Source organism: Apostichopus japonicus, chromosome 5 (assembly GCF_037975245.1).
Source record: "Apostichopus japonicus isolate 1M-3 chromosome 5, ASM3797524v1, whole genome shotgun sequence".
Taxonomy (NCBI): Eukaryota; Metazoa; Echinodermata; class Holothuroidea; order Aspidochirotida; family Stichopodidae; genus Apostichopus; species Apostichopus japonicus.
Window position 1 is genome coordinate 14,726,784 of NC_092565.1, and position 19,892 is coordinate 14,746,675.

Consider the following 19,892-nt stretch of genomic DNA (forward strand, 5'->3'; position numbering starts at 1 on the left):
TGAAAATGCTCTCAAGCTTCTGATAAATGCGATGTGATATAATATGCTTATTCCCATACATAATTCATAAACCAAATAGTGATCATTTCCCGATGCAATCATTTCAAATAGGTTTAGCTATAATTCACTACGCAACATAGAATCTGGATCATACTTGTCAAATGCATTGAATTCAAGCTATGCGTGGAGCATCTATAGACACAGATTGAAATTGGAAAGAAGCTGCGAAGGGTTAGAGCCAGAAACATCTGTTAACAAGCAGGGACACATGTGACAATGCATTGTCACATTTATCAGCAGAAGTGTTGTAAAATAAGAAAGTAAATCACGTATCACTGGCAAGATACGTCGAGCGCCCTCTTTAAACACTAAGAGGGCGCTCGACGCATCTTGCCAGTGATACGTGATTTCAAAGCAGTCAAATCAAACCTTTGTTATTCATAAATGTATTCCGGCTTTGTGTTGTTCCTCGGAAGTTGCATGCTAAGCGATAGAAGTGTTCACAGTTTTAATCGTAATTTTTCTTCTTAAATGGAACGGAGGGTGATAAAATACTGCCCGATACTGTTGTTTTAACTGGTTTTTGTATATTAATAGTTTTCAACACCAAACACGCCGCGAAATGAGCTAAGCATTCAGGAAACGTTGCCTTGACCATTACTTTAGCAACTAGGCAATCAAAAGAATTTAGATTTTTTAAAAAGAAACAAGTGTTAGTCTACCCACTTCGGTAAAGAAAATTGGTTATATTGTACCAACACCGTTGGGTAATGACATCTTCAACTGTTGTGGAAATTATAACGCACTAACCAACCCACTCCCTCCCCTTCCCAACCTCTTAGCAATTTAATCACAGAAGTCCCTTCATGTTAAATGTAATAGGCAGTGCTACACAATAATAAGAGAAAAATAACCCTAATGTTAGCATAAATATAAGGCTTTTCCAGGCCTATAATTTGATAGAACTCCACTTTCAATTGTTGCTAAAACCTCCCCTGGGACCCAGTAGACTTTTGTATACGATGGGTCTGAGGTCCTCTCCTATAGAAAACAATTGTAAACTGCCGCAAGTGCGATTTCCGTCCTATATTTAACAACTGTGGATAAATATAATAAAATTAGAACTAGTGATGATTTAAGTTACATCGACTTATATGAATGCTGCTCCTGCATGCTCGGCGCTTTCGACACTATCTAAGCGGAACAACACCACAGGTTGGCGCGGAGCGTACAGCAATGTTTTGAGTAAAGATACTCCCTAGATCTCCGGAAATGACCCTTTCCGGGCCTTGCCAATTTGCAGATAAACGAAGAACAAATAGGTGTCATCGCCATTTTGTCAGAAAATTACACAACAAAATGTGACAAATGTCAATAGGTATTTGAGAGCGCAATAAAAAAGTCAATAATCGCGAATAAGTAAAAAGTTGTAAAAAGCTGAAAAGGGCGCCAACAGTCCATGTGAGTCCGTCAGGGGCCACCTCCCCCCCCCCCCCCCCCTCTGACTGTATGGACGCTCCGCCACTAGAAATAGTGTGCAAACGTTATGAAACCAAACAAAGAGTGGAATAGTGTGGATCTAACCGTCCGGATGTCCTGAACTCTCTGGGTCTTAGAATGATGTTCATGAATTGAATTGAATTTATTTGCTACATTTCAGTTTTACATTTTGAACAGTATAGAAATAAATATAGATGGTATCAAATACAGTAAGCAGTAAATATAGAGTAATGAAATAATATATATATGTGAGATGGAAGTAGAGGAACCAGAAATAAGTGGATACTTTTCTGGTCTGGTCCCTTTGTAACAAAGAAAGTGCAAAGTACATCACCCACCCCTCCCCCTCCCCCCAAAAAAGCCAACAAAGTCAAAATCTTATGAAAAGAGAAAGAAAGAAACATAAGAGAAAAAACAGGAAGTACAACTAAGATGGATTGCTATGCAGTAGGTATTGTTTTATTTTTTGCTTAAAAGTATTGAGTGTTGGAGAAATTTTAATGACATGATTAAGAGAATTCCAAAAGGTACACCTGTGCTACTAATTTGAGAATATGTGTATAGAGTGCAGGGGCGTCACTGTGGTTCAACGTTTGTTGGCATTTTTGGCCGACAAAATCTCTGTTCAAGCTACATGGACTTTGATACTGCAAATTGAAGAAATAATACTCTCATAATACTTGTTATTTCGAGATAAAACATAATCATGTCGAGACAAAACCATCAAATTTCGAGACGTGGAAACTACGACATGTAACGTCAGGATTTTATGAATATTAGTTTAGTTAAACTTTTGATATCAAACATAAAACTCGTGGGAAGAAACTTCAACATTTCGACGTTAAACGACACATTTTCGGGATAGAATTTAGACGTTTTGAGCAGACGTCAGAGCTTAAAGAAAAAAGAATCAAATTCCGAAATAAAATGTAGAAAACTAGTTGAAGGTCGAGATGTGATGGAGTGGGAGGGGTTGAGGGGATGTTCTATAGGGGAGTCCTTGGTATGAAGTATCATCTTATCCTGGTTATTTATAATGATTTGGCCTCTTCATATATAAGTCTATTATACAGCTCTGTTAATGATTTAGCAATCACTGCCGCACTTATTGGATAGCACCGCTACCCCAGATGCCTTGATCCACACGTTTCGTTTCATACCGTGATATGACTACATTCTTATTCACAGTGAGCGATGAATACAGGTATGATGTCTTTGTGTGAGCTGCAGATGTATCGTTTGGTATAGGCATGTATTTGTCTTCCCGTTTAAAATCTTCTCTTCACCTTTCCACTTCTCCCCTATTTTTTATTCGTATCTCTTTACCAACTCGCACGGGTTTCTTGCAAAGCTCGTTTATTGCCCCTTCCCCCTCCCCCCCCTTACCCGTGTCTCTTTCAGGCGCACGCTCTCTCCACTTCTCTCTCTACATATGCTCGAGGAAACGAAACATATGTAACGAATCGTTTTGCTAAATTGATACACTTATACAGTTGTTTGTTCCCGTGCAAAAACATCCTAAAGTGTATATCTTTATATTACCTACCTATGCGTATACCATATGAGAAGCATTGTACATGCATGTTAAGTCACTATTTGAAACTAGGAGAGCAAGTCAATAAAGTACAATTGAAGTTTGTTATTTATACTTACATTTCTGCATGCATAATTAATGTGCGATATAAATATTTAGTACCCTGTTATGGGTGTACATATATTTGCACAAGCTGAATAAATACCTAGTTTTTCTTTTACCTTATATACATTGTATATGAATTGTTTTCCTGTTCAACGTTTATAAGATTTTTATGATATCATATTTTTAAAGTGTCAATCTCTTACAAATATATGCTTTGACGTCATTTTTCGTTTCACTATAGCGAACTTATCCCGTTATGTGACGAAGACTTATTAGAGGATTGAACATCTCTTTGGTAAAATTATCAACCATTTTTTTTTACACTTCAGGAATTGGCTAGAATCACCCACGGGAATTGAATCGTGTCACACACCCGACGAAGCTCACACGTCTCGATGTAAGGAGACTGGGGTTAGGAGCAGATCAGTCCGTTTGGATTTTCGCGCCCATGCAGGTACTTTCCTGTGGGTGACGTTTCTTATAAAGCATTTGTTCCTTTCCTAGGAGATTCGTGATACTCATGTGACATATATGATCACACAGCCACAGTCTCGATGCAAGGGGACTGGGGTTGAGAGCGGATCGTTGTTTGTTTTTTCGTGCCCAGGTTTTTTGTTGGGGGATTTTTCTTTAATATCTTGAATGATTAGAGAAAAAAAAATTCCCTGTGTGCATAAACAATTTTCTTAAAGAAGAGGAAGTAGAAAAAAAATCACAGCAACTACGAATCAAGAAATCGATGCTTTCACAATTTTATCCATCAACAGCATTTAGCAATGTGCCCTTTATGGTCACCATATCAAAGTTGTTTAGTATTCTCGCTGTAACCGCGAAACGTTCCTTTAAGCTCTGTCATTTCACATTCCAGGAAAGTCCCCTCGGATTCCAAATTTTCAACACAGTCAGTGCACATGCCCCAAAAACCAATATGTAATCAATATAAATCTGTTTAAGAAGAAGAAGAAGTTGTACAGACTGTAGATCTTTACAATTGATTCTTAGCAATACATCATCTACGACCAAATTTTTACGAGCGAACCTTGGCCGAAGTCTGTTTGCGAAGAGACCACAATACTTATAGATGAGAAATCGGCAGTTTACATTGCTGAATCGGCAGTATATAATTATTAAAAAACGAGGATACCAGACATATTATTTTCCACTGATGTTGTCTCCGTAACTAGTTCTCATCGTTATAACTGTGCTGCTTTTATGGTTTTTACTATCCATGTTTTAAACTATACTATCGGCTCTCAATCGAACTTCAGAAAGGAAAAGCTGTGACGTCACGCACAATTTGGCAAACAATCTTGTTGGATTCCGCTGAGACGACCTTTAATGTAGAGACTTGATGAAGGATTTTCACATATTAGGACAAGTCATATATAGACCGCGATAATTCTATAGTACTACAGGACGACTGGGCACTCTTATTTTAGTTACGATACTTTCCCAAAAAGTATTAGTAGTCAAAAAACCGAAACAACATTGCGAGTCGCCAGTATATGGAAGTGTACTAGCAGAAGGTGAACAGGGTAAGTATTTATTAAATTTCATTTAAATATAGAGTTTTACAGTGGAAAATTGTATAAGTCTGTTTCAAGATTCGTATTCACAGAGCAACGTTATGGAGCTTTCCCGCTGATATAATGTGGACAAAGTAAATGGAGCACCCTTATAAAAATAGCCTATCGTTTACCTAGGTCGAGATAAGCTCGATTGAAAATTCTTATAAAGTAAGATACAGGATAGGCTTTGGCACTAGGAACGAGGTCACATTGTTGGCAGTATATGAGGAATCAACAGCCCTAATATGTTCTAAATATAAATAATTCTTCGTTATCCTCTTTCAAAGCAAATTCTCAAGTTTGATTTTGGTAAATTGATTCGATGATATTCGACGCTTAAATCCATAAAATGTAGTTTCGCTATATATAGCTGCACAATTCGTGTTTCATTTGATATAGTGAAATATGCGATATTTTCGAAACATTTTCACGTGTAATTGATACCAAATATGTTTCCAAATATAACAGAAACTGTTGTGATTTTAAGGAATCCAAATATTAAAAAAACTTTATTTGGTAAAACAAGGAAAGGAAGACCTGTCATTTTGAGCAATACGTACATTTTACCACTGTCTCGATATATGCATTCGTTTAAATTATAATGAAAGAAACCAAAGCCATTTATGACATCATCTTGTGTATTACAGGGGCGTCAATCCCAATTAAAAAGTGGACGGGCGGGGGGTGTGTTGGTTTGGGGACATAAATGACAACGTGGACAACACTGAAAGAGTGTGGGTGGGTCCAGGGGCTCGCCTTAGGACCACTGATGGGGTCCAAGGGGTCATCATCACATCATATCATCACACTATCTAAGCGTAGCGCCACCTTCGGTAGGCAAGTAGCGTAGCAAGAATTTTTTGCCAAAATATGCCCCTCCCAGATTACCGGAAATAGCACTTCCCAGGCCTTGCCAGACCAACTGGAGGTGGTCTGATCGAGTCTGTGTGTGTGTGTGGGGGGGGGGGGGGTGAGCTGAGTGGGTGGGCCTGATAAGGGACTGTGCCTCAATATTCTTAGTTAAACATGGATGCACTGATATAGGGGCTAACAATGAAACTGATAGGCCTACATAAGTATATTTAGTAGTTTCACATTAGACTGTTACACTGTTCACGCAGGTTAAATCGTAGGAGCTCTCTACGTTTATTGTTATTCTAAAAAAACTGTTGAAAACTAAAACAAACGTACTATCATCGCATCTGCGATAGTGCATATACGCGATGAGCGGTTAAATTTAACCTACAATATGTGCCTAGAATCTTGAGGGTTGCACACTATACTGACTAATGAAATCAAAAGAAATGATATGAACATTTCGCTAAAAGTAACTGAAATAGATCATGCATACTTGTACATGGGTTCACCATATAGCTTATGCCTACTTTTACTTAGGAAGGGGACCCCTCCCCTCCCGCAGATACGGTCCTTTACTTAGCATCAGTTAATTTACTCACAAATAAAACATTTTGTGAAAATATCTACATAACTACCAAGCGGAGATATACATGGTTATAACAACAACATGAGTATAGCATCTGAGCACCCAGGCATATCACCATACATATATCTGTCTCAATACTCCTATGAAATATATTATTATCTCCAAAACACTAAAACTATCATGAGTGAAATTGCTAACCAAACTGAATGCACAATATAATTTACATATAGTGTTATATTGCAACATACTATAACATTAATAATAACATAATGTACTTGAAAGGAGATAAGAGAATGCTGTTGACTTTCATTATCTGCTGACTAGCATGCATATACCCTCAGCGGTGTATGGGCGCGGCTCCTCATTTAATTACCTCACACATAAAATTATCTACATAACTACCAAGTTGATCATTGTTTCAGATACACTAGCAGAATATGTAACATGGTAATGCGATGGGACTATTCGAAATCAAATAACAAGTGACGTTTCCACATAATTGTCCTAAAATGTTCGAAAGTAACTAACAAAATATTTTAATGATGAAAAACCCTTCAGAAACGACTAAGTAAAACATTCTGGTTTGAGAAAGTTATCGAGAGGTCGTAACAAACATAGGATGTTTTTAATTTTGTTTTTTTAGAGTAGTTAATGCCAATCATCATATATCAACTATAACGTAAACTGATTGGGCCGCTGTCTTCTTTATTCACAAGAAATTACGATGGAGACGACATGACAACTTACGATGATTTTATCGCGTTGTACGTTTGATTTCAATTTTCTTTCTATTTCTTTGTTTCCGACAGATATCCTTCCACACTCGGCCCGACAATATTTAAGTGAAGACGCAGATAAACATGGCGAAGTTCATATCCGGCCTAGTTATAATGACTGTCATTGCCGTAGCATATGGACAGTGCCCGTCATCCTGTTCTTGTTTGTTTCTTCCGGTGAACCAGATTCATGTTATCTGCATCGATGCCCAATTAAGTTCTTTTCCAGGCAACATACCATCTCAAACTACCTACCTATCCCTCGCGAATAATTCAATTTCATCAATCAACGCGAATGATCTTGCTGGGTTAGGAAACCTACAAATTTTGGACTTCTCGGACAATCAAATTGAAACAATTGACGATGACGCATTTCTGTCCTTAACAGAATTGGAAGAGTTGTACTTAGAAAAAAATGAATTAAAGTCATTTGGCCCTCAACACGTACAAAACCTGACAAAGTTGGTCATTTTAGATCTATCATCCAATCCGTACCTTACTCTGGACGAATGTTTTCTCTCTCCGTTGGATAAACTGGAAACCTTGCGTCTCTCTGGAAGCCCCATCAATTTTGGACTTGATCTTTTTGGTAACGCAACATTATGTACCTCTTATCGATGTAACGCACTCTCAGATATGAGGTGCCATCTGCCCCTCTTAAAGGAGCTCGATATTTCTGAAACTTTAACCAACGAGGTGCCCGCTGAGTTGTTCCTACTTACTCCAAACCTAGAGAAGCTCTCCTTAGCGAGGAATGGAATCACGTTTATTCCAGATGATGCCTTTGTCGGTTTGAATAGTTTGCAAGATCTCAGTTTAAATTACAACAACATGACCAATGTTAACCAAAGGACTTTGAATGGACTTGGAGGCCTGACAAAACTTGAACTGGGTAATCGTGGACTTGTTATAGAAGTGGATATATTTGATGTACTGCCGAATCTTTCTGAATTATCTCTCACCTTGCTTGGTCAAGTTGTTATTGACTCTCTAGCTCCATCGGTGGCTAACACAGACGTTACAAAGTTGAACCTACATCACAACTTCCTTGTTTCTATACCAGCCTCGATGTCTCATATTTCAACAATCACTTCTCTTGATCTTTCTCAAAACGCCATCACACATGTACCAGAACGAGAGTTTTCGTCCTCTTTAAAGGAAATCGACTTGAGTCACAACAATCTTGACAGCTTGCACCAAGACGCTTTTGATGGTCTAAATCAACTAGAGACTCTTAAATTATGTTACAATGAACTGGCAATTGTTCCATCGAGTGTATTTGATCCGATACCACTCACAACAACAATCTGTTTGGGGCAAAACCCTTGGGTGTGTAACTGCACGATGTTACCAATCATAGTTGACTCTCGACATCATACATTTCCTAACCCTCAATGTTCATCCCCAACGGATTTAAGCGGACGGCCGTTCAGTGCTGTGAACGAAAATTATTTGAATTGTCCATCTTCGACAACTGCGACTTCACAAAAACCGTTGGTGACGACAAAATCACCTCCTGCCACAGGATCGAAACATACGACAAAAGCATTTCCCGCGACACGACTTATGACACAATACGTACCAACTACAAGGCCTACGATAACACCGACAGCTACAAGAAAATCGAAGCATACGACAAAAGCATCACCCGCGACACGACCTACGACAAAATACGTACCATCTACAAGACCTACTATAACACCGACAACTACAAGAAAATCGACACCTAGGACATCACAAACTTCTCCTAGTCCCTTTCATTCAACGTCACCAAGTTCTCAGCGACATGAATTCACATCAACGCCATCAGCCAGTCGACAGATTACACGATACACAATTTCTGCATCTCCTGCTGGTGTTACCACCGACAACCAAACGACTATAGTCATTATAATAACGGTGATCTGTTTCTTGTCTGTAGTTGTTACTTTGTTGACTATTGCAGTGTTTTGGAACATTTATGGAACAAGAAAAAGAACATATAATGACGAGGGGCGACGTGTTGGTGACCACTTCAACGGTGGTGTCCCGACCACTCCTCCTCCAAGATATGAAAGCGTTCCGGAAGAAATATCACACATTTACCTTTCTCATGCTGCACAGGATGCACAGATTCATCATAATTATTTTGGTGAGAACGACAACGCTTCTGGAATTTACGACGACCATGGGATAACTCCACCTGCGTATTCTAAGAACAATCCACTATACGAAAGAGGTTTTCCAACTGTTAATACGCTTTCAGATAGTGTCGCTGGACGTGAACTTGTGTCAATGGCAAATCTTCCCCATGACAATAATTCTGCCTATAATACTGCACCTGTTGAACCAGTATATATGGAGATTAAAGAAGGTTGATAGGCGGGGATGCGGGGCGGTTACTTCATGCTGCGCAACTCCTTGCGAAATTAAGTGTGAGTGTGATGGACTCCTTCATGTAAATATTATATCATCGACTGTTAAGCCGTACGGATGGAAGAATATTTGTATATTGCCATAGGCGTAGGAACAAGAGACAGCTCATCCCCTCCCACATTTAGAAAGATGCCCCCACTTCTGCAACTAGTAATGCACTCCACGGCCGTGCTCGATCATTCATCTGGATCCTTTGCATTTTGCAAAAAGTGTGCCAAGCAGTCAAATTGTCATTATTTGCTTCATATACTCCATAATCCGTCAATTTTCCGACTTTTTTTCTCAAAAGATTGATACAATGTCGCTGAACTTGATTTGAGGATGCAAGCACAAAGATATGTCAAAATTTTCCGTAAAAGTGCCTCCCGTATGCATTTAATACCACAATTTCTGCGGTGTCAGGAAAGGAACCAACTTGAAATACTTTCAATTTATTTGAAATTCCAACAGAAATATTCAATACCAAAAAGTCAATTTTTAATAGCGCAGCCTCTTGATTCGGCACGATACACATCAAATCATCAAGTTTAAAGGACTTGCCATTGCGCTTGAATTGCAAGTCACTATAAGATTTTGTTGTAACATGTTTACTTAATATTGTATTTAATAATCCGTACGGTGTAAATGTTTAATATCCCCATTGAGAGTGTAGAAATATATACATACGCCATATATATATATATATATATATATATATATATATATATATATATATATATATATATATATATATATATATATATATATATATATATATATATATATATATATATATATATATATATATATATATATATATATATATATATATATATATATATATATATATAAGGAAATGCTTGATAATTGTGTAAAACATATTTTGAAGTTGAAACTTTCAGCGATTCAGTATATGGACGTACAATGAGTACATAGATGATTAGGGTTAGTCGGTCTGACATTTATATTAAAATTTCTTTACTGATCTTACTTGTTTTCAGAAGAAATAGAAATGAAAGTGATAATCATTTCAGAATTCATATCCTCAGAAGACAGTGTGATGCTGAACCTATAGTTTTAAGTAGATACTTTTCTCATCGATATAATGTGTATATAACCCACTTTGTTTTCTATAAATCGAGAAACCTATATTTGAGACTTATTTACCCAGATAAATAGTGTAATTAAGTTTACACCAGAGAGAGGTAACTGTAGAGGAGAGACTGTTGTCCTTTCGTAACATTATCTGTGGATATAGTTTGACTTGTTCAACTGGTATAAGACTTACCTTGCTGTGATAGCTTTTAAGGTAATGTTCTCGCTCTCTCAAATTAAAATATATTTTCTATATTTCGCGAATGATATCCCGTTATGTACCAAGGACTTTCGGTACTTGTTATCAACTTGTGGGAGAAATGTATCCATTTTTTTACGAGAAGAGGTATGCACGGGAGGGGTGGGTCATGACTGGTTACATTAAGCAATATTTTTTGGGCAAATTTTAATTGCTTTAGAAACTCATTAGAAATTCGATACTTGCAGTTAGATCACATATCGATATCTGACTTTAGTTTTCCACTTTACCAAGTCATTGAATCAACTTCCATTTTTCAGTGGAAACTGTTTCCTTTTTCATTATTTTTTATTATAAATATTGCGATCAATTTAAAGGTTTAAGATATACTTTTGCGTTCAAACAGGCATTGAAGAATGGAAATGCAATAAAATGTCAGAACATTCAAATACCGTATTTCTCCATTTGTTGTATTCTTAGATGCAAATTTCGCAATATTTCTCCCATAACCATATAATCATAAAATTCCAATAAGTAGGCCTGGAGAAAAAGCTCTTCGTTTTTATATAAAAAAAATTATATATAGAATAGTAAACAAGACATGGATAATCTCACAATAAATTATCCATGAATAGCATCAGCAATACGGCTATTATGGTCACCTATAACGTTCGATGTTCTCGATTTACCCGCGATACGTTCCTCACATCTGTGTAATATTTACACTTGAGAAACTTCCCCACATATTTCCCGATTTCAACACGATCAGTAATATTTGCGAAAACAATACGCAATTAATATATATCGGTTTAAGTATAATTAGTTTTGCCGTTTATGATAGTTGTATCATAGCAATGCGTAATATTATTATCAAACATTTTTCGAGGAAACTGCGTCGGCCAAAGTTTGTTTGATTGAGCACCATTACGGTGTATTTACAATAGTAATAGAATGTGGGTGTTTCTATGCATGTAAAGACGAATATCACTCCAGTAAAAGGCTAATAATTACGATACGAAATGTGGTCATAAATGTGAGTCTTTGACTAAAACACCTTTACTTTTCCTTAGTTTTATGGGGAAATGCTTGATAATTGTGTAACACATATTTTGAAGTTAAAACTTGCAGCGATTCAGTATATGGACGTACAATGAGTACATAGGTGATTAGGGTTAGTCGGTCTGACATTTATATTAAAATTTCTTTACTGATCTTACTTGTTTTCAGAAGAAATAGAAATGAAAGTGATAATCATTTCAGACTTCATATCCTCAGAAAACAGTGTGATGCTGAACCTATAGTTTTAAGTAGATACTTTTCTCATTGATATAATGTGACTATAACCCACTTTGCTTTCTATAAATCGAGATACGTTTATTTGAGACTTATTAACCCATATAAATCGCGGGATTATAAGTTTACACCACAGAGAGGTAACTTCGTCGGCAATCTAAGGATGCTGTTCATCCTGTGTTCAGTTCATTACGTGAATACTTATTTCATATGAAATATGCTAGAGTAAAATTAGATACATTTGAATGTTTTTATTTGTATTTCACATGTGATTGTTTCAGAAGAAAAAATAGTGACACGATAATAATAATGAAAACGGATCCTGATGCTCAATAAACCTCAGTTGAAAAGAATCAAGGAACTTTTCCTAGATCAATAGTAAACGTATTTTGAATAATATTGAGAAAGTTTAGTTAATATGTCTTATGGAAAGCATTTATCATGTCAATAATACAGTAAAATGTCTGAGCGTATGTCTCCTTCTGTGACAAAAAGATATAACATGATCTGTATGGCTGCCAAGGTCACTTGATGTTAAAACGTTTTAAGTTAGATGTTAATTTGCTGTTTATTTCTTTGTTCTGGACAGAAGTTCTCATGCGTTCGGCTTCACATGATATAATGAAGACGTTGAACATAAAATTTAACATGATAGTCCAATTGGCTATTAATATGATGAACTTTATATGCGAACTAGTTGTTATGACTATCATTGCCTCAACAATTGGATGCCCATTATTTCTTCTTCATTTCCTTCGGAGGGCGATAACATGTGATCTGCATAAACGTCCACTTAACTTCTTTCCCCGACAATGTACCATCAATCTCTATCCCATAAAGCGTACCAAACTACACAAGTTCACGTACGTTTATAGCTTGTGGAGGTTTTCATACTGTTTCATATATGATGAAGTTTTATGGAAATCCCCTAATTCTTTAGGTTTAATTATTTGTTTAATGACTGTCTTTAAGTCAATATAACAAACCCCTGATATCACAAGGTTCATGTATATCCTGAAGCGACTATATGGCAATTGGCAACCAGGGTCGAAGTCCACGTTCCTTATGTGTGCAACAGCAGCAGCTCCGTGGTCATTAATTATTTGAATTGTTTCAGGTTTATATGAAATGCGTCCGTATATGTAAGATGCATTTCGATGACTGCTTCCTCTCTGGCAGGTAAATTCAAGAAAAGATTTCCAAGTCGTGCAAAGTACAGAAACACTGAAGAGAAGAAGAAGACAGAAACTAGTAAGGATATTAGCCAATTGAATATAATATGTATTGTCAATTGATTTGTAACATTAACAAGGCGATATCATTACTATTGCATATCACACATGCATGGTACGTGCCATCGTGTTATCATGAGCATTGCAACTATAGAAATTGTCATGTTTTCAGAATACCGCTGCAACCTTCATCGTTATAAACAAAAATTGCAGTTGATAAGAGGTTATCTAAAAGCTGTGAAAACATATTGTCGAGGAGAGGGGAGGTTGAAGGGGGGGGGGGTCGGTAGCTAGTATTATTGTGACAATTCTGCATATATTCCAATTGCGTATGAGGCCTCACTTTAGCCCTTGCCTCCCTCCCATTGGCGCCACCACTGGTTATTTATTCAACTGAATATAAAAACGTCCACGTAATTTTTGTTTTGTAAACCGTTATGTCCGTCATTCTCATGGTTCGTTCTCGATAAATCAGTGGCAATCATCTATCTTTCATTAAATTGTACAGAAAGTTTATATTTGTTTATTTTTACGACTAACATGACGGGCAACCTACTAATTTAGTCCCATTAACTTTCTCATGATGGAAACAGTTATAATTCATCATTTACTGCCATATGAAGCTTCTTTTTTCATAATTAAAAAAAAGGGAAATGTGTGTGACATATATGCAGTTTTAGTCTAGTGAGAAATATATGCAAAATTGATAATTCGTAAGCAAGCTATAATGAGACAATCATGAAGTATACTGAATTAGGAATCACTTTGTTATGTTAATTCAATACTGGAAGGTATATAGGCCTTTGTTTCACTATTTCCAGATTATTGAGTTATTGTATGTAAATATAGATATTTTTTCAATGTACGTATTTTGATAAGTTACTGCTTCGGTACTTGTCCCTCTGGAATAATTCCACGTAATGTTTACAAAAGGTTGTTTGATTGATATCAAGAACTGTATCCGTTATGGAAAGAGACACGTTTGAAGGGCGAGGGGCAAAGTGGTACAAGGTACACATGAAAGATTAAATATTAAAGTAAGGTATTAATACAAAATTCCTCTAGCACCGGGTGCTTCTTATTTCGAGATAATGTTAACGGCAGATAAATGTCCAAACCAAACAACGATCACATCTCAAAAAAAATAAAGAAAAAAAAAGAAAACAAGAAGTAGAGCAGTTTGATCTTTTCATTGTTACAATTAGCGTACGTCATACTGTGGACTTATATCAAGGGTACATTATTTTCCAAGCCAATATATAAAAATATATGAAAATGAAAGACAAAGTTTAACTTACACACATAAAGTAATGGTGACTACATAAATCCTTAGTGTACAGTACACTAAGATGTTGTGTGTTGGTCATTCCTACTCTAAATCATATAACTGTAACGTATAAATTGTAGGCGTGATAAAACTGATATTGGACACCTGTTTTATTCATAATGATATCCATTTGCCCAACCCATTGCAAAATATCATTGCAATGTTGTCTATTATTTGTGACCTGTGGTCTAAGTTTAATCCTTCATAAATATGATCCCCGTTGCTTTTCTTTTCATGCTCTAATACCCTTTGAAGTCAAGTTTGATTTCATCTCTCCTCTAGATGAAATCGTTGAATCCTTACTCCATTTTGTAATTGTTTACACTGCTCCTCATTGCTGCATCTGTTCAGCACCTTCCAACATGTTTTGTCCTCTGATTCAACTTGATTTGGTGTTTTGACCAATTGTCTGGTTTACGTTTGTTATCCTGTCAGCAATTTACAGGAAATAAAGTTCAATGACAACGAAAATTATAATTGTGAAAGATTGTTACTTTATATTCCAAAAATATCAGTTTGGACAGTAGTTATTTGTTTCAATTCTCTTTGTTTCAGATCTTGCAGAAGAATACACCCATCAATTTTGCAAAGGAATATCACGCGTTGAACAGAAACTACTATTTTAATTAACGAAATTCACAGCCTGGTCCGATAACAATAGCAATATGACAAACGCAGGTATAGGACCAACCCTGCTCTATTTTGTGGCTATCGTTGCCTTAGCACATGGATGCCCGTCATCATGTTCTTGTTTGTTTCTTCCGGTGAACCAGTATCATGTTATCTGCATCAATGCCCAATTAAGTTCTTTTCCAGGCAACATACCATCTCAAACTACCTACCTATCCCTCGCGACTAATTCAATTTCATCAATCAACGCGAATGATCTTGTTGGGTTAGGAAATCTACAAATTTTGGACTTATCTGACAATCAAATCGAAACAATTGACGATGACGCATTTCTGTCCTTAACAGAATTGGAAGAGTTGTACTTAGAAGAAAATGAGTTAAAGTCATTTGGCCCTCAACACGTACAAACCACGGCAAAGTTGGTCATTTTAGATCTATCATCCAATCCGTACCTTACTCTGGACGAATGTTTTCTCTCTCCGTTGGATAAACTGGAAACCTTGCGTCTCTCTGGAAGCCCCATCAATTTTGGACTTGATCTTTTTGGTAACGCAACATTATGTACCTCTTATCGATGTAACGCACTCTCAGATATGAGGTGCCATCTGCCCCTGTTAAAGGATCTCGATATTTCTGAAACTTTAACCAACGATGTGCCCGTTGAGTTGTTCCTACTTACTCCTAACCTAGAGAAGCTCTCCTTAGCAAGGAATGGAATCACGTCTATTCCAGATGATGCCTTTGTCGGTTTGAATAGTTTGCAAGATCTCAGTTTAAATTACAACAACATGACCAATGTTAACCAAAGGACTTTGAATGGACTTGGAGGCCTGACAAAACTTGAACTGGGTAATCTTGGACTTGTTATAGAAGCGGATATATTTGATGTACTGCCGAATCTTTCTGAATTATCTCTCACCTTGCTTGGTCAAGATGTTATTGACTCTCTAGCTCCATCGGTGGCTAACACAAACGTTACAAAGTTGAACCTGCATCACAACTTCCTTGTTTCTATACCAGCCTCGATGTCTCATATTTCAACAATCACTTCTCTTGATCTTTCTCAAAACGCCATCACACATGTACCAGAACGAGAGTTTTCGTCCTCTTTAAAGGAAATAGACTTGAGTAACAACAATCTTGACAGTTTGCACCAAGACGCGTTTGATGGTCTAAATCAACTAGAGACTCTAAAATTATGTTACAATGAACTGGCAATAGTTCCATCGAGTGTATTTGATCCGATACCACTCACAACAACAATCTTTTTGGGCAAAAACCCTTGGGTGTGTAACTGCACGATGTTACCAATCATTATTGACTCTCGTCATGATACATTTCCTAACCCTCAATGTTCATCCCCAACGGATTTAAGCGGACGTCCGTTCAGTGCTGTGAACGAAAATGATTTGAATTGCGTATACACTACGATCAAGAACCCGACTGTGACTACCATTTCCGGTACAACGGCGGCAACGGTAACGACCACGCCAACTGCCAACTCAACACCTAAGATGAATCCAACGTTGATGAGTAGTGAAGTGATTACTGGCGGTAGACATACGTCACCATTTGTACATGAACCTTCCACATCAAAGTCGACAACTAAATATTCAAGGACGACGGTGCAGGTTGTGACTTTTGCAGCATCAGACATACCTTCAGCATCCCATAATGAAAACAACACGATTTTGATTGTCTCGATTGTCATGTCTCTGCTGTTGGTGGTAGTTGCTGTTTTGACTTTTGTATTCATTTGCAATTGCAAACGATCAATCAAGACGAAACGAGCAGCAGTTGTTGTTTACAGTACGTCAATGCCACACAATGTTCCTTCGTCGCAAGATCTTCCTCCGGATTACGAGAGTATTCTGCCAAATCCCCAAGTAACTGTTGAGAATCTCGATTACAGGGAACACACAAACATCTTGGTGAATGTTGCCCCTATAGATATTACTCATCCCATAACAGCCAACAATGAAAGTTTCAACAGAGCTCAATGCAATCCTGGGCAAAACGGACTCTGTGAATCTAAGGCTCCAAACGGAGCAGTCGTTCATCACTACTTAGGGGCGACTCACGTCGATTTAAATACGAACCAAAACACCAGCTTTTTATCCTCAGAGTTAAACGAGAAGGCCGAATTAAGCAAAATGTATGAAGACAAAGAATACGCTTCTTCCCTTCCACCACCGTTTCGTCCACCATCCACTGGTCAGTACTTGACACCTGATGCTGACAAAGATGATGGAATAGAGATCAAGGCGGAACCAAAAACCATATTGGTTGGTAGCGTGTCGATGGGTGGTGTGGAAGATCCAACATATGAATGTATTCCAACTGATCTCCTGTATGACGAACCTAAGTAGATAAAAAGATATCCATCAATCAATTAAAGAGTGCAAATCTTAACCCAGAATAATCAATTTATCGACCAGATATATGGCACACAAACATTGCTTTGCCCAATTTTCCTTTAAATCGTAGTTCTTTCAAAAAAAGAGACCTACTAATGTGATGGTGTGTCATGAAAGCATGTAATAAAACGATAAGTACATTATTTAGTCCATTTTCTGTTAGTTATTCCTGTTAGATAGGTGGCTCCAATTGGATTGGTTACTTAATTCAATTGGATTGGTTACTTCAATTAGATTGGTTACTTCAATCAGATTGTATATTTCTATTACAAATTGGTCTAGCTTAACTCTTAGTCTATATGTTCAATATTCAACACCCAAATGGTTAAACTCTGGATCCTTTTTACTTGTCAGAAGGGAATACAATCAGTATCTTGATGAACTTTGGACCTCCATCCGGTAGTTTGGTTCTTCACCGGAACTAATCTAACTTGCATTTTCTTTGTTAAAGGGTGACTTAATCCACCGACCGCTAAAGATTACTTTTATTATTCCAGGTTGTATTTCTACACCACGTTCAGTTTTGAGAATGAACCTGACTTCACCAGTGGGTGAGCCTTGTAATTTAAGTATTATTGGTTTACATAATACCAGCAATCATTACAAGATGTACGCAATATTTGCATTGTAACATTGATAGATGTCAGACTATATAAATCACCAATGGCTAATTTGCGTTACAAAGAGGAAATGCACTTTCATTTATTTGTTCTTTTAAGTATACAGTCGATTTTAGTTGGGAAGTGACTTCAGATGCTAACGAGTCGAATTTCCTCGTTTAAGCTTCAGTAACATTCGCTTTGGTAATATATTGGGACTGTGTAAATTCAGTTGCAATAATTTTAAATAAAAATGTATAAATGAGACTGTTCAGCCTGTAGACTACCATATTGGGCAACAATTGAACTTTCATCGCGAAATAAACCTACTTGTGTGTCATTAATGCTTCTTCATGGACGAATAACTACTACATAAACAGATCATGATAAAATTGTGCTATTATCTACAATCTATATGCAAACTTGTAAATTATTCTTTTCTTTTTTTTATAGTTTTTATCAACTCCCTCTCCCGTCCCCCACACCTCTCCATACGGGATACAACACACTATAATTTAGATATTACCGGATATTTTGGTCCGAACCAGTAACATTATTCATTTATCATTGTAAGGAGTTAAGGGTCACTACTGGGTATTATATTTAACCATACTTAATAACTAGCCCTTAAGAAGAAAGAAAATGTTTTTGAGATACTGCTACTAGGGTAACCGTAAGGCAAAAATTGTATAACATATAGACAGACTATGGAAAGCGTTTTGCATAAACGAGTATAAATTTGTTATGTCTACCTATTTTTTTAAATTATATTTCGCGACAATTCTTTAAAATAACGTATTGCGTATCCTCACAACAATGTTGTATACAAAATTAGCATCAAACGATAATGGTTTTAATATAATATGTTAAGTGTTTCTTAATATGCCTACCCAGATTTATCTTATTGATATGGTAATAGATACACAAAGTACTGAATATATTCAGGATATTATGAACTATAAGACAAAGAGAAGTATAAAAGAAAGTGACTAAAAGTGACCACCAATATGCTAATAATCATGAGTCATTTTTTTGTGTTCTGTTATTGTCCATTCACTATTTTGCCTCGGTATAATTTGCCTTCGTTCTTACAGAGACACGATGATGTACAGTAAGCTTGAAGCAGGACCCATCCGGGCAGTTCAATATGGTGACTCACAAATGTTGAGTAATTTCTGTTATCTGGTACGATGTATACATAAATTTAGTCAACAACTTTGGACCGTCGTGGCTATATTGTTAAATATTTATTCTACGCTGTAGTTCCACACACATTTCCTCAATAAATATAAACTTTGGTGTGCATATCACTTCCTTGTACTCGTGCACAGCTAAAATAAGTGTGGGGATCACCCTTGTGTTAAAAACTGCAATGACATTAACCTTTTTCTACGTGTGTCCATTTTTTCTTACTAACGGCATCGAACGGCCCTCCCCGTCAAGCATATATACACACATCCCTTGTATCTCCCCCCCCCCCTCCCTCTGGGTACCGCCATGCAGCGCACTTTGCACATGCTGCGTAAGCTACATGAATTCATCGAATCGGCTTTTAATGAACTTGCACGTATATATAGTATAACCTACGTAAATTCACTACTGAATTCAAAAGGAATTGAATCCGGTATTTTTATTATTAGGTACACGCAGTGTTATTGGCTAACCTAGAGTGCAAGAGGTTAACAAGTTGGAGATCCCTGGAAGGGACGCCCGCGAACTGAGCCCGAATTTAGAACATTTTCTCTCGGGGCAAATTTCAAGAACAAACATGTATAAAGA

The 19,892-nt window shown here is 36.9% G+C and overlaps 1 protein-coding gene across 1 annotated transcript; it reads left to right on the plus strand.

Annotated features, from left to right (window-relative positions):
- Positions 1-4,123: 4,123 nt before the first annotated feature.
- LOC139968167 (uncharacterized) lies at positions 4,124-18,854 on the plus strand. The gene is made up of 4 exons (XM_071972561.1): positions 4,124-4,674; positions 6,961-9,280; positions 13,088-13,159; positions 15,095-18,854. Exons 2-4 carry the CDS (start codon positions 7,012-7,014, stop codon positions 17,464-17,466), a joined length of 4,713 nt encoding a protein of 1,570 aa, XP_071828662.1. The 5' UTR covers positions 4,124-4,674; positions 6,961-7,011; the 3' UTR covers positions 17,467-18,854.
- Positions 18,855-19,892: the final 1,038 nt, after the last annotated feature.

Coding starts and splice junctions, on each gene's coding strand:
- LOC139968167 (XM_071972561.1), top strand. CDS start 7,012: ATGGCGAAGTTCATATCCGGCCTAGTTATAATGACTGTCATTGCCGTA. Junction 9,281..13,087: donor ATATATGGAGATTAAAGAAG/GTTGATAGGCGG, acceptor CCTCTCTGGCAG/GTAAATTCAAGAAAAGATTT. Junction 13,160..15,094: donor GAAGAAGAAGACAGAAACTA/GTAAGGATATTA, acceptor TACTATTTTAAT/TAACGAAATTCACAGCCTGG.